Source organism: Hyperolius riggenbachi, chromosome 12 (genome assembly GCF_040937935.1).
Source record: "Hyperolius riggenbachi isolate aHypRig1 chromosome 12, aHypRig1.pri, whole genome shotgun sequence".
Classification (NCBI taxonomy): domain Eukaryota; kingdom Metazoa; phylum Chordata; class Amphibia; order Anura; family Hyperoliidae; genus Hyperolius; species Hyperolius riggenbachi.
The window spans coordinates 121242375-121257304 of NC_090657.1; the positions used below are offsets into that span (position 1 = coordinate 121242375).

General features: G+C 46.9%; 2 protein-coding genes across 3 annotated transcripts in view; one reads left to right on the plus strand and one right to left on the minus strand.

Moving 5' to 3' along the window:
* The window catches only part of TMEM104 (transmembrane protein 104), a 312500-nt gene extending 309876 nt beyond the window's left edge, over window positions 1-2624 (minus strand). For both annotated transcript variants that reach the window (XM_068264517.1, XM_068264518.1), the window contains exon 1: window positions 2465-2624. The gene's annotated coding sequence lies outside the window, so the exon portion shown is untranslated. The remainder of the gene's footprint in view (window positions 1-2464) is intronic.
* Window positions 2625-2689: 65 nt separating this feature from the next.
* The window catches only part of NAT9 (N-acetyltransferase 9), a 404101-nt gene continuing 391860 nt past the window's right edge, over window positions 2690-14930 (plus strand). Inside the window, exons 1-2 of the mRNA XM_068264519.1 lie at window positions 2690-2952; window positions 3045-3124. Of these exons, the coding sequence (XP_068120620.1) occupies window positions 3048-3124 (77 nt within the window). The 5' untranslated portion in view covers window positions 2690-2952; window positions 3045-3047. The remainder of the gene's footprint in view (window positions 2953-3044; window positions 3125-14930) is intronic.

Consider the following 14930-nt stretch of genomic DNA (forward strand, 5'->3'; position numbering starts at 1 on the left):
TAGGGTTACGCACCACCAGGGGGGGTCTTAGGGTTACGCACCACCAGGGGGGGTCTTAGGGTTACGCACCACCAGGGGGGGTCTTAGGGTTACGCACCACCAGGGGGGGTTTTAGGGTTACGCACCACCAGGGGGGGTTTTAGGGTTACGCACCACCGGGGGGGTCTTAGGGTTACGCACCACCGGGGGGGTCTTAGGGTTACGCACCACCAGGGGGGGTCTTAGGGTTACGCACCACCAGGGGGGGTCTTAGGGTTACGCACCACCAGGGGGGGTCTTAGGGTTACGCACCACCAGGGGGGGTCTTAGGGTTACGCACCACCAGGGGGGGTCTTAGGGTTACGCACCACCAGGGGGGGTCTTAGGGTTACGCACCACCAGGGGGGGTCTTAGGGTTACGCACCACCAGGGGGGGTCTTAGGGTTACGCACCACCAGGGGGGGTCTTAGGGTTACGCACCACCAGGGGGGGTCTTAGGGTTACGCACCACCAGGGGGGGTCTTAGGGTTACGCACCACCAGGGGGGGTCTTAGGGTTACGCACCACCAGGGGGGGTCTTAGGGTTACGCACCACCAGGGGGGGTCTTAGGGTTACGCACCACCAGGGGGGGTCTTAGGGTTACGCACCACCAGGGGGGGTCTTAGGGTTACGCACCACCAGGGGGGATCTTAGGGTTACGCACCACCAGGGGGGATCTTAGGGTTACGCACCACCAGGGGGGGTCTTAGGGTTACGCACCACCAGGGGGGGTCTTAGGGTTACGCACCACCAGGGGGGGTCTTAGGGTTACGCACCACCAGGGGGGGTCTTAGGGTTACGCACCACCAGGGGGGGTCTTAGGGTTACGCACCACCAGGGGGGGTCTTAGGGTTACGCACCACCAGGGGGGGTCTTAGGGTTACGCACCACCAGGGAGGGGGGGGGGTCTTAGGGTTAGGCACCACCAGGAGGGAGGTTAGGGTTAGGCACCACCGGGGGGGGGGGGGGGAGGGTCTAGGGGTTAGGGATAGGTACAAAGAGGGTTCTATGTGAGAGTAGGGCTAGGCACACCTTTTATATCACCGCTTTTTACAAAGATAAATAACAATACGTTATTGCTAATTTTCAATAAAATAAACAGAGCTAAATAACGATAAGGCTTTAACGTTAAATAGCGATAAGCGACAAACTGATTAGTGGCAACACCATGCGCCATTACTCGCAGGCGCCATTTTCAGATGGATCCGAAACAAGCATGATATCCGCCACAGCCTGGCCCCACGCGCGTCTGTCAGCACGTATCTCCGCCTCTCCCCCGCCCCTCTCAGTCTTCCTTCACTGAGAGGGGCAGGGGAGAGGCGGCGATGCGCCGCTGATAGACGCGACTGGAGGCAGGGCTGCAGCCGTTAGCCCTGCCTCCAGGAGCGACTAAGTCTGCGACCAAGTGTCGCAGTGGGGGGTTTGGGGGTGAAGGGACCCCCGTTTAGCGGCGCGATAGCGGCGGTTTAGCAGGGGGTGTTCCGACGTGATAACCTACACGTCGAATTTGCCGCACACGTGCCCCTGCTAACTATGAGCTCTGAAGCGAGATTTATTCTGAGTCTCTTTAACCACTTCGTCCACAGGTCAGTAGATATACGTCCTCTGGGACTTCATCTAAGCCACAGGTCAGTAGATATACGTCTTGTAGCAGAAGCAGTGCTGTGCAGGATTGGGCTTGCTCCTGTGCATATTTCTGGCACTATCTGAGGCAGGACTAATTGGTGAATGGGAATATAAGTTTCCTGAGCTAATGAGATTGATTTTTACTATTAAAGGTACTTTATTTTCTCATTTCATAGTGAAAAACACCCTTTGTAGCACTATTTCAGAATCAAATATCTTCACCATAAATTGTGACCGGAACATAATCGAAGTTTTGTGATAAGCAGTAAGAATAGCCAAACAAAATGTGTGTTTTTTATCGACAGTAGCACTTTTTATTTTTAAACTGGGATTGGTAAAACTGAGAAATACATGTTTTTTCTATTTTTTTCTTTGTTTTCCCATTAAAATTCATAGAAAACAAAATTGTTTGAGGGAAAAAATGGCATACAATGAAAGCCTAGTTTGTCTTGAAAAAAACAATATATATTTCATTTCTGTGTCATAAGTAGGGATAAAGTTATTTCTGATTAAATATGGACATAGCTAAACTGTCAAAACTGCTCTGGTCAATAAGTTGAAAACAAGGTCTGGATGCGAAGTGGTTAAAGTAGTATAGGCAAGAGGATCAGCAGGACAGCCAGGCAACTGGAATTGCTTAAAAAGAAATACATTTGTTAGCCTCCCTATCCCTCTTCAGTTTCAGATCCATAAACGGACAGACAATACACTGTAAAATAATTGTATGTGTGAATGCATATGCTGAAAAAAGGTTAGAGCTGAAAAAAGCATAAATACAAACTGAAATGTCAAAGTCCTGTCTAATGAGTATTCCGTTACCAATTCGTTGCCCGCAAGAGACCCCTTTAGACCAGCTCTTCATAAGCTTCCAAGCTCCGGTTGCTCCTACCGTAGTTACCGTTTCTTTAGGTGTATTACCAGGCAAGCATACGGGTGGTTGACAAAAACATCATGTGCTAGCTTAGCCAATTACCGTGGAGAACGTCAGCACCTAACCCGGAACTTAAGCTTAAAATGTGACATCCCTATTTCCTCTAGGTACGTGGCCGCTCACACATACAATGCGCGCCTCCGTAGCTCTTTTCTCCCTACCACAATCGCCTGAGACTAGCGTGCACGAGGATGAATTTGTTTTAGCACCAGGGGCGCGTGAACGTGGACATGTTTAAAGGATGCAGGGGATGCCATTGAATAGTTTTCCAGCTTCTAGCGTAACTGATCGTAGTGGAATTCAGATGGAGGAAGTGACATCCGAATAGTGATAGAGTGATAGTGCTAGAGAATAGAGATAGTGCTGACGAAGTCAGGCGAGTGGGAGATCAATGAGGTTCATTATCTGAATACTACGATGTGTCTGCAGAATGAAAGTAATAAATGCTGTCGCTGTGTTATCTTACAGACCATGCGAGTGAATGAGGACACAGTGCTGAGAGGACTGCGGGTACTGTTAGTACCATATGAGCCGCATCACGTGCCCAGGTACCAGTGCTGCGCGTAGTTCGCAACTGTCCCTCTTTTGGAGGGACAGTCCCTGTTTGGGGACTCTGTCCCTCTTTCGGGATTGATGTACAGATCTATGTAAATATATGTATTTTATATACTGAAAAATGTGTTTAATTGACTAAACTTTATTTCTATGCGTTAAATTGATATAGTTCTTATTTCAAATGTTAATATGAAGGATAATGGACAAGAAAAGAAAGGATCAGTGTGGTTTGAATTACAAAACAACATATTTTTCTTATTAAATCTTTGGAGGGGAGGCCTTGGCAGGGCCTCCCCTCTCCATTAGTGTGTCCTTAATTTTACTACCCCAGCAATTACACCCTTCTCATGGACTAACTCCTACTTGTTTTGCCGGGTCTCTGTAAACTGCATTTTATACCCTGATTGTATGTATAACCTTGTGCTATGTTGTATAACCGTTGGCTACCTCTCTGTCTGTCACCCCTTGTTGCAATGTATGAATCCCTATTTATTGTCCAGCGCTGCGTAATATGTTGGTGCTTTTTAAATACAATAAATAATAAATATTGTGTGACTAAGGGTATGTCGGGTGTAATTAGTGGTGTGGCAGAGGTGGAGCTTAAAGGGAACCAGAGAGGAATGGGTTGCTAAAATAGACAAAGGCTTTTATACATACCTGGGGCTTCTTCCAGCCCCATAAGCCTGGATCGCTCCCACGCCGCCATCCTACGCTTCCTGGAACCGCCGGTACCGGGCCCGTCACTTCCGGCGGACGCGGCCAATTGTCCGCATTACAGGGGCTCCCTCCATACCCGTACGCATGCGGCTGCGCAGTAGGCAGCCTCATGCGTACTTGTATAGAGGGAGCGCCGTGTGATGCGGACAATTGGCCGCGGCCGACTGGCGGATCCAGACAGCAGAGGACGGCGGCGTGGGAGCGATCTGTGCGTATGGGGCTGGAGGAAGCCCCAGGTATGTATTTTTTGATCCTCTCTGGTTCCCTTTAAGTGTCCCTGTTTCTTATCTCAAAAAGTTGGAAGGTATGCCAGTGTTAAAAGTGAACATTCACTTTTGACATTAACCACTTGCAGACCGCCCACAGCCCATGGGTGGCGGCAAAGTGGTGTGCAGAACAATTGCAATATGCGGCGTCTCGTTCTGAACTAGCTGGCCGGGGATCGCGCGCATATGCATCTGCCGGCAATAGGCTCCGCCCACCCGCAACGTCAACCCGCCGGCCAGTTAGCAGCGCCGGCGGGTTGTTAACCCCCGATCCGCCACAACATAAGCGTATAATACGCTTTGTAATGTATACAAAGCGTATTATACAGGCTGCCTCCTGCCCTGGTGGTTCCAGTGATCGAGGGACCACCAGGGCAGGTTGCAGCCCCCCTAGTACGCACCCAAGCACACTGATCCTTCCCTCTGATCGCCCACAGCACCCATCAGGCCCACCCCCCAGACCCCTGTTTGCACCCAGTCACCCCCCTAATCACCCATCAATCACTCCCTGTCACTATCTGTCAACGCTATTTTTTAGATTAGGTCCTAAACTGCCCCCTGGGGGCTCCTGATCACCCCCACACCCTCAGATCCTCCCCCCTGTGTACTGTATACATCTCTTCCCCCCTGTGATCACCTGTCAGATCAGACCCTAACCTGCCTCTTGCGGGCATCTGATCACCCACCAACACTATCAGATCTCCCGCAGACCCACCCTCAGATCACCTCCAAAGTGCATTGTTTACATCTGTTCTCCCCTCTAATCACCCATCAATCACCCCCTGTCACCACTTGTCACTGCTACCCATCAGACCAGACCCCTGTCTGCTCCTTGGGCACCCAATCACCCGCCCACACCCTCAGAACGCCCTCAGACCCCAGCCCTGATCACCTTGCCAGTGCATTTCTTGCATCTATTCTCCCCTCTAATCACACCCTGATCACCTATCAATCACCCCCTGTCACCACCTGTCACTGCTACCCATCAGATTAGACCCTAAACTGCCCCCTGTGGGCACCCAAACACCTGCCCACACCCTCAGATCACGCCTTAATACACCTCTCCAGTGCATTATTTACGTCTGTTCTCCCCTCTAATCACCCACTGATCATCCATCAATCACCCCGTCACCACCTGTCACTACTACCCATCAGATCAGACCCTAATCTGCCCCTTGGGCACCTTATCATCCGCCCACACCCTCAGAACACTCTCAGACCCCAGCCCTGATCACCTCCCAGTGCATTGCTTGCATCTATTCCCCCCTCTAATCACACCTTGAGACACCCATCAATCGCCTCCTGTCACCCCCTAGCACACCTACCCATCAGATCAGGCCCTAATTTGCCCCATGTGGGCTCCTGATCACTCGGCCAAACCCTCAGACCCCCTTCCGATCTCATCCCCAGTGCATTGATTGCATCTATTTTCCCCTCTAATCACCCGCTGAGACATCCATCAATCACCTCCTGTCTCCCCCTAGCACTCCTATCCATCAGATCAGGCCCTAATCTGCCCCCTGCGGGCTTCTGATCACCCGGCCAAACTCTCACCTGCCCCACCGCAGTAACAGAATTTTTTTTTTCTGATCACTGCTGGTCTTTATGACTTAATTGTGGCTGAGACCAACTGTTATGCCACACAATACGCAACTGCCAATCCAAGAAGCTACCATGCCCAGCCTTTTCGGTGGAATCCACTCCCAAGTTTCCGAACGTAACATTTTTTTGGGGCCTTCTCCTTAACATGGGTCTAGTCAAAAATAATGTATTGTGGTCTTATTGGTCTACACACCCAATACATCACATGCCCATGTTCTCTGCTGCCATGTCCAGGTCACGATTTGAGAACATCCTGCGCTTCCTGCACTTCAGTGCCAATACAACCTGTCATCTAAGAGGCCACCCTGCTTATGACCGGTTCCACAAAATTCGGCCCCTCATAGACCACCTGTCATCAAAATTTGCAGATGCTTATACCCCTGAACAGTCATTTTGAGGCATTTGGTTTCCAGACTACTCCTCATGGTTTTGGGCCCCTAAAATGCCAGGGCAGTATAGGAACCCCACCAAGTGACCCCATTTTAGAAAGACACTCCGAGGTATTCCGTTAGGTGTTTGATAAGTTCATAGAAGATTTTATTTTTTGTCACAAGTTAGTGGAAAATGACACTTTGTGAAAAAAAAAAAAAAAAAACTATAAAAATCAATTTACGCTAACTTGTGACAAAAAAATAAAATCTTCTATGAACTCACCATACTCCTGACGGAATACCTTGGGGTGTCTTCTTTCTAAAATGGGGTCACTTATGGGGTTCCTATACTGCCCTGGCATTTTAGGGGCCCTAAACTGTGAGGAGTAGTCTAGAAACCAAATGCCTCAAAATGACCTGTGAATAGGACGTTGGGCCCCTTAGTGCACCTAGGCTTCAAAAAAGTGTCACAATGTGGTATCGCCGTACTCAGGAGAAGTAGTATAATGTGTTTTGAAGTGCATTTTTACACATACCCATGCTGGGTGGGAGAAATACACACAGTTGTCCATTTACAGAGATATTTCTCCCATCCAGCATGGGTATGTGTAAAAATACACCCCAAAACACATTATACTACTTCTCCTGAGTACGGCTATGCCACATGTGTGACACTTTTTTGCAGCTTAGGTGCGCTAAGGGGCCCAATGTCCTATGAGTACCTTTAGGATTTCACAGGTCATTTTGAGGCATTGGTTTCCAGACTACTCCTCACGGTTTAGGGCCCCTAAAATGCTAGGGCAGTATAGGAACCCCACAAGTGACCCCATTTTAGAAAGACACTCCGAGGTATTCTGTTAGTAGTAGGGGGAGTTCATATAACATTTTATTTTTTGTCACAAGTTAGTGGAAAATGACACTTTGTGAAAAAAAACAATAAAAATCAATTTCCGCTAACTTGTGACAAAAAATAAAATCTTCTATGAACTCACCATACTCCTAACGGAATACCTTGGGGTGTCTTGTTTCTAAAATGTGGTCACTTGTGGGGTTCCTATACTGCCCTGGCATTTTAGGGGCCATAAAGCGCACCTAGGCTGCAAAAAAGTGTCACATGTGGTATCGCCGTACTCAGGAGAAGTAGTATAATGCGTTTCAGGGTGTATTTTTACACATACCCATGCTGGGTGGGAGAAATCTCTCTGTAAATGGACAATTTTGTGTGAAAAAAAATCTAATTTACAGAGATATTTCTCCCACCCAGCATGGGTATGTGTAAAAATACACCCCAAAACACATTATACTATTTCTCTAGAGTACGGCGATACCACGTGTGACTCCTTTTTGCAGCCTAGGTGCGCTAAGGGGCCCAAAGTCCTATGAGCACCTTTAGGCTTTACAGGGGTGCTTACAATATAGCACCCCTCAAAATGCCAGGACAGTAAACACACCCCACAAATGACCCCATCTTGGAAAGTAGACACCCCAAAGTATACAGAGAGGGGCATGGTGAGTCCGTGGCAGATTTCATTTTTTTTATTGTCACAAGTTAGCAGAAATGGAAACTTTTTTTTTTTTTTTTGTCACAAAGTGTCATTTTCCGCTAAATTGTGACAAAAAATAAAATCTTCTATGAACTCACCATGCCTCTTAGTGAATACTTTGGGATGTCTTCTTTCCAAAATGGGGTCATTTGGGGGGTATTTATACTATCCTGGAATTTTAGCACCCCATAAAACATGACAGGTGCTCAGAAAAGTCAGAGATGCTTCAAAATGGGAAAATTTACTTTTGGCACCATAGTTTGTAAACGCTATAACTTTTACCCAAAAGAAGAAAGTTAAAAAAATATTTATTTTTTTTTGACAAAATTCATGTTTTTTTTTATGAATATAATAAAAACTAAAAATCGCATCAGCAATCAAATAGCACCAAAAGAAAGCTGCATTAGTGACAAGAAAGGAGGTAAAATTCATTTAGATAGTAGGTTGTAGGACCGAGCAATAAACCGTTAAAGCTGCAGTGGTCTGAATGGAAAAAAGGCTCTGGTCCTTAAAGAGGCACTTAAGTGAAAAAAAAAACGAGTTCTGCTCACCTGGGGCTTTCCTCAGCCCCCTGCAGCTGATCGGTGCCCTCGGCGTGTCTCTCCAATCCTCCTGGTCCCGCCGGCGACCACTTCCGGTTTCGGCGTCAGGACCCGACAGGCTGGGAACGCGAGTGATTCTTCGCGTTCCCAGCAACAATAGCTCCCTCTATGTTGCTATAGCAGAGAGCTGCTATAGCAACATAGAGGGAGCTATTGTTGCTGGGAACTCGAAAAATCACTCGCGTTCTCAGCCTGTCGGGTCCTGACTGCGAAACCGGAAGTGGTCGCCGGCGAGACCAGGAGGATCGGAGAGACATGCCGAGGGCACCGATCAGCTGCAGGGGGCTGAGGAAAGCCCCAGGTGAGTAGAACTGGTTTTTTTTTTTTTTTTTGTTCACTTAAGGTTCACTTTAAGGGGTGAAAATACTGCGGTCCTCAAGTGGTTAAACAGTTAAGGTACCATGCGCTATTGAATGCTTTTAACAGATGAGACGTTACATTCTATTTAAAATAAAACAATGTATTTTTTTATGATTGTTTACAGCTCAGGAGTCTATAGGCATACAAGCTCTGGCGACCTAAACGCTGGACCTCAGGCCACACCCACAAATTCACACACCCTTCTCATTAAAATAAACCTGTTGGAATAAAGTTTCTAGCCTTTTTGTCACGCCAGCAGGGCCGGATTTGTACTCTTTACCGCCCAAGGCCACTGTCACCAGCCGCCCCCTTCAGTATAGGTAGCGAGATGGCCCCTCCCCCTTCCCTCTAGTACAGGTAGCCAGATGACTCCCTTAATCCCTCCTCCCTCCCCCCCCTCCTTTCAGTATAGGTAGTTAGCTTGCCCTCTCACCGCAGCAGCCATCAGTGTCACCCATTCCTCCGCTTGTCTCCAGTGCAGAAGCTTCCTCTTCCTTTCCGTCTCCAATGCAGCCCAAATCCATAGCCGCCGGCCACAATGCAAACAGAGAGTAAGGTGGCTGCTGCACAGGTGGCTAGCAGCAGAGCACTGCGGTCAAGCGCTGGCCTGATTTCCCTGCATGGCAGCATTTGCAAGCTTGCAAATGTTGCACCAGTTTAGCCTGCTGCTTTGGTGCCTTGCTGCTGTGGTGCCCTAGGCCGTGGCCTATGTGGTTTCGGCCTAAATCCAGCCCTGCACGCCAGGCAAGAAGTCTAATGCTTGGTGTGATTTACCTTCTTCAAACAGAAGGAAACTTGCATCTTTAAAGAGAACCCGAGGTGGGTTTGAAGAATATTATCTGCATACAGAGGCTGGATCTGCCTATACAGCCCAGCCTCTGTTGGTATCCCAAACCCCCCTAAGGTCCCCCTGCACTCTGCAATCCCTCATAAATCACAGCCACGCTGCTGACAAACAGCTTGTCAGAGCTGGCTGTGTTTATCTCTATAGTGTCAGTCTGCTGCTCTCCCCGCCTCCTGCAGAACTCCGGTCCCCGCCTGCATATCTTCCCTCCTGCTGATTGGAGGGAAGGGACGGGGGCAGGGACCGGAGCTATGCAGGAGGCGGGGGAGCAGCTGAGACTGACACTACAGATGTAAACACAGCCTCACAGCATGGCTGTGATTTATGAGGGATTGCAGAGTGCAGGGGGACCTTAGTGGGGTTTGGGATAGCAACAGAGGCTGGGCTATATCGGCAGATCCAGCCTCTGTATGCAGATAACATTCTTTAAACACACCACGGGTTCTCTTTTAGTGAACATTTGTGGTTACCCACAATGCACCACTACTGAATATGCAAATTAACTCTTTATGCCCCTGTGAGCCAGGCTAGCATCCAGAAACGCTGGTGTATAGCAAGCCTATAGCTTTTAAAATGTTTACACAGCCACATCATCCCCACATGTAGACAGCCTGTTTATGACTTTTGGTCCTCATCAGTACATGGCAGGGATTGATATGGCTGTATAGGATAGGACTTGGACCAGTACAACGGAGTAACCAAGCAGCTCAGGGTGACCCAAACTATTAGGAATGTATAGGGGGCTAAAAGAGACCGAAAAGCCCTCGGCAGGGACACTTCATTCATCAGGACATTGAATATAAGTCCAGTCAGAGTGGCAGAACCACCTGCTGGACTTAGATTCGCACTGCGTAGGTCCGAAACCAGTTAAAATACATGCGTACTCACTGAGCTAGATTTACAGCTCAGGAGCCTATAGGCATATAAGCTCTGGTGACCTAAACTCTGGACCTCAACACAGGCCACATCCCCAAAATCACACACCCTTCTCATTAAAATAAACGTGTTGGAATTAAAAGTGCCCCTGGAGCAGGGGCGTTTCTAGCAGGGCTGTGGAGTCGGAGTCGTGGAGTCGGGCAATTTTGGGTGCCTGGAGTCGGAGTCAGGAAAAAATGCACCGACTCCGACTCCTAATGAATTTGTAACTGTAATTAAAATAGAAAATATGATAAAATGTTCTATTTCTCAGATAATAGTCATTAAAAATAATGTATATATACAGTAATAGCTGTGCTTAGTCCACAAAAATGAAATAAACCAATCAAAATTAGTTACTTGTGCTGCTTCAATAAAGCAGTCCCTGTATTTTTAAGGTCAGATATACATATCTGATTGTGACTGTATATATGATGTGTACACAGGAATCTCTTATATATACTAAATAACATCTATGCTGTAAGAATAAAGCCTGATGTGTAGCCGTGTCACTAATAGAGATGGTCTATAAGATGGAAATAATTCTGCACTGATGCTGATTTATGCAAATGTATGCACTCCCTTTGCTGATGAAATCAAATAATTTGATATGTTGTTAAAATTTGGTTTGGTGACTACAAATTAAAGGGTACCTGAGACAGATGAAAAGTAAAGTTTTATACATACCTGGGGCTTCCTCCAGCCCCCTTCAGGCTAATTACCCTCGCTGTCCTCCACCACCCGGATCTTCTGCTATGAGTCCTGGTAATTCAGCCAGTCAGCGCTGTCCGGCCGCATGCCGCTCCCACAGCCAGGAACATTCTGCACCTGCGCAATAGTGCTGCACAGGTGTAGTATGCTCCTGGCGGCGGAGTGTGTGCATGCGCACTACGCCCTACTGGCTCAAGTACCTGGACTCATAGCAGAAGATCCAGGTGGTGGAGGAGGACAACGAGGGACTGATTATCCTGAAGGCGGCTGGAGGAAGCCCCAGGTATATATAAAACTTTAATTTCATCTGTTTCAGGTTTACTTTGTTACACAGTAGTACTATACTCTACATATGCACTCCCCACAGAGCTGCAGGGAATCCACCGAGAATGTTGTGCACATTGAACACAGAGGTGTTGTCTGTCACCCATAAACCTTGTTCAGATTGTGCATGAAGAATGTGTAATAGAGGAAGAATCTCCTCATTCCCCTGCAGAGTACCTGCACATCATTCTTACATGTACCCACACTTACATTGCCTAGGGCCTGATAGATGTTCTTTGTTCCGGTTTGTACCTTTTTACAAGTACTCTTACCAAGGACTAGTTTTAGTCTAAAGGGAATAAATATAGTAGTCTACATATCCTTCTCACTTCAGTTGTCTTGTAAAATTCCTAAGTGTTGGCAGTTAAGAGCCGAATTTCATGTTACATACTTTTAATCAACAAAATTGTAATATGCAAATTAGAGGAGTCTGAGTCGGTGGAATCCTAAACTGAGGAGTCGGAGTCGGTGGATTTTTGGACCGACTCCACAGCCCTGGTTTCTAGCCTTTTTGTCACTCCAGGAAAGAAGTCCTGTGTCACCCCACCCCCACTCCCAAAAAAAACCCACCACCCACTAGATAATATAAACCATGGGCCGTATAGGTGGATGCATACTACAGGGAGTCCCTGAGATACAAACAACCTGCCATTGTTGACACATTTTGTTGCATAACCGCATAGCTTCCAACTGTCCCTCTTTTTGGAGGGACAAGTCCCTCTTAGGTACTCCAGTCCTCCTGCCCTTCTTCCTCATTTGTCCCTTTTTCAGGGCTCTTGTATAGATCAGGGCTGTGGAGTCGGAGTCGTGGAGTCGGGCAATTTTGGGTGCCTGGAGTCGGAGTCGGGGAAAAATGCACCGACTCCGACTCCTAATGAATTTGTAACTGTAATTAAAATAGAAAATATGATAAAATGTTCTATTTCTCAGATAATAGTCATTAAAAATAATGTATATATACAGTATATATACAGTAATAGCTGTGCTTAGTCCACAAAAATGAAATAAACCAATCAAAATTAGTTACTTGTGCTGCTTCAATAAAGCAGTCCCCGTATTTTTAAGGTCAGATTGTGACTGTATATATGATGTGTACACAGGAATCTCTTATATATACTAAATAACATCTATGCTGTAAGAATAAAGCCTGATGTGTAGCTATGTCACTAATAGAGATGGTCAACGAGATGGAAATAATTCTGCATTGATGCTGAGTTATGCAAATGTATGTACTCCCTTTGCTGATGAAATAAAATAATTTGATATGTTATTAAAATTTGGTTTGGTGACTACAAATTAAAGGGTAACTGAGACGGATGAAAAGTAAAGTTTTATACATACCTGGGGCTTCCTCCAGCCCCCTTCAGGCTAATCAGTCCCTCGCTGTCCTCCACCACCCGGATCTTCTGGTATGAGTCCTGGTAATTCAGCCAGTCAGCGCTGTCCGGCCGCATGCCGCTCCCACAGCCAGGAACATTCTGCACCTGCGCAATAGTGCTGCACAGGTGTAGTATGCTCCTGGCGGCGGAGTGTGTGCATGCGCACTACGCTTGACTGGCTCAAGTACCTGGACTCATAGCAGAAGATCCAGGTGGTGGAGGAGGACAACGAGGGACTGATTATCCTGAAGGCGGCTGGAGGAAGCCCCAGGTATGAATAAAACTTTAATTTCATCTGTCTCAGGTTTACTTTGTTACACAGTAGTACTATACTCTACATATGCACTCCCCACAGAGCTGCAGGGAATCCACTGAGAATGCTGTGCACATTGAACACAGAGGTGTTGTCTGTTTACAATCTCCTCACATTCTTACATGCACCCACACTTGATAGATGTTCTTTGTTCCGGTTGTACCTTTTACAAGTACTCTTACCAAGGACTAGTTTTAGTCTAAAGGGAATAAATATAGTAGTCTACATATCCTTCTCACTTCAGTTGTCTTGTAAAATTCCTAAGCGTTGGCAGTTAAGAGACGAATTTCATGTTACATACTTTTAATCAACAAAATTTTAATATGCAAATTAGAGGAGTCGGAGTCGGTGGAATCCTAAACTGAGGAGTCGGAGTCGGTGGATTTTTGGACCGACTCCACAGCCCTGGTATAGATAGGTGTAAATATATGTATTTTTCTAATGTGTTTAGTTGACTCTAAACGTTATTACCATCCTTTAAACTGATATATTTCTTATTAATAAATGTTAATATGAAGGTAAATGAACCAGGATAGAAAAGACCAGTGGGGGTTTGAATCATAAATCAAAATTTTTCTTATTAAATCTTTATGGTATGCATGACTAGGGGTGTGGCAAGGGCATGGCTTAAGTATCCATCTTTCTTATCTCTAAAAATTAGTAGGTATGCACTTCCTTCTTCACTACCCCAGTTTAGTGTGTAAATGCAGCGTTTATTGCAGCATAATATGTGCTCTCACCTCTCAGCTGGAGTCCAGTGCTGTGCTTCTGACTGTCTGCTTACCACTTGCCCTAGTGCCCCGCATCTCCTACCACATGGAACGTAATTACACACTTCATGAGGAGAGCCAGTACTATAGGGAGCAGCAATCGACACCGGAGGGACGTATAGGCACAACACTGGTCTCTGGAGGAGAGGTTAGAGCACATCTTCTGCTGCGCTATACTGTACTCTGCCTTTACACACTGGAATGGGGGAAGCACAAGAAGGGGATGGGAACAGATAGGGGGACAGAGGGAGGCACAGAGGGACCACAGAGCTGGATCATCCACATGGCAACTAAGGTAGGTGCCTAGGGCCTGTAGAGAGTATAGGGGCCCCGTTTATGCTAACCCCCAACAAATCTTTCTAAGAAAGCTAAGTGACAATAAGGTTTGGGCCCAAAGTCATTGCTTGCATGGGGCACCATTTAACTTTAATCCATCTCTGGATGCAGAGGTGGCACAAAAGGAGACAAGAGGGGGGACACTTGGGGCAGAGGCGGTACTCTGGGACTGAAGGTGACAGAAGGAGGCACAAGAGGACGAAAGGAGGTACAAACACCCAAGGGGGCATGGCTTCAATTGGGAGGTGAGGCTTAGTTTGGGGGTGGGGCTTAATCAGGGGCATTGCATCCCCGTGGTTGTAACCATTGAGATGTTATATAAGTCGTAGTAGCATTAGCGATAAATTGTATAAGTTTATGCTGGGCATGAGGTATAGTATCAGGCTTAACACCAAGCAGATAAATAGTAGGATCCAACTCAATATGGAGTAAAAGAGTTTTATTAATGAGCTTAGTAACTTTACGCCATAAACTAGCAACTATAGGACATTTCCACCAAGTATGGTAGAAATTATCAATAGTTTGTCAACCCCGGAAACAAGTGTTATGTTTATCTGGATGCACCTGGTGTAGCCGCTCAGGCACCAGGTATGAGCGGTGAAGTAGACTTATAGAGACCCCCAAATCAACAACCTGCAAACGGCTAGTGATATTCCTAAGGCATTTCAGGCTTCGGGAGTTTCGGAGTCCTCTTTGGAGGAAGCGGCCAACTCTGGTCAGGAAGATGAGACACTCTCATCCTTAA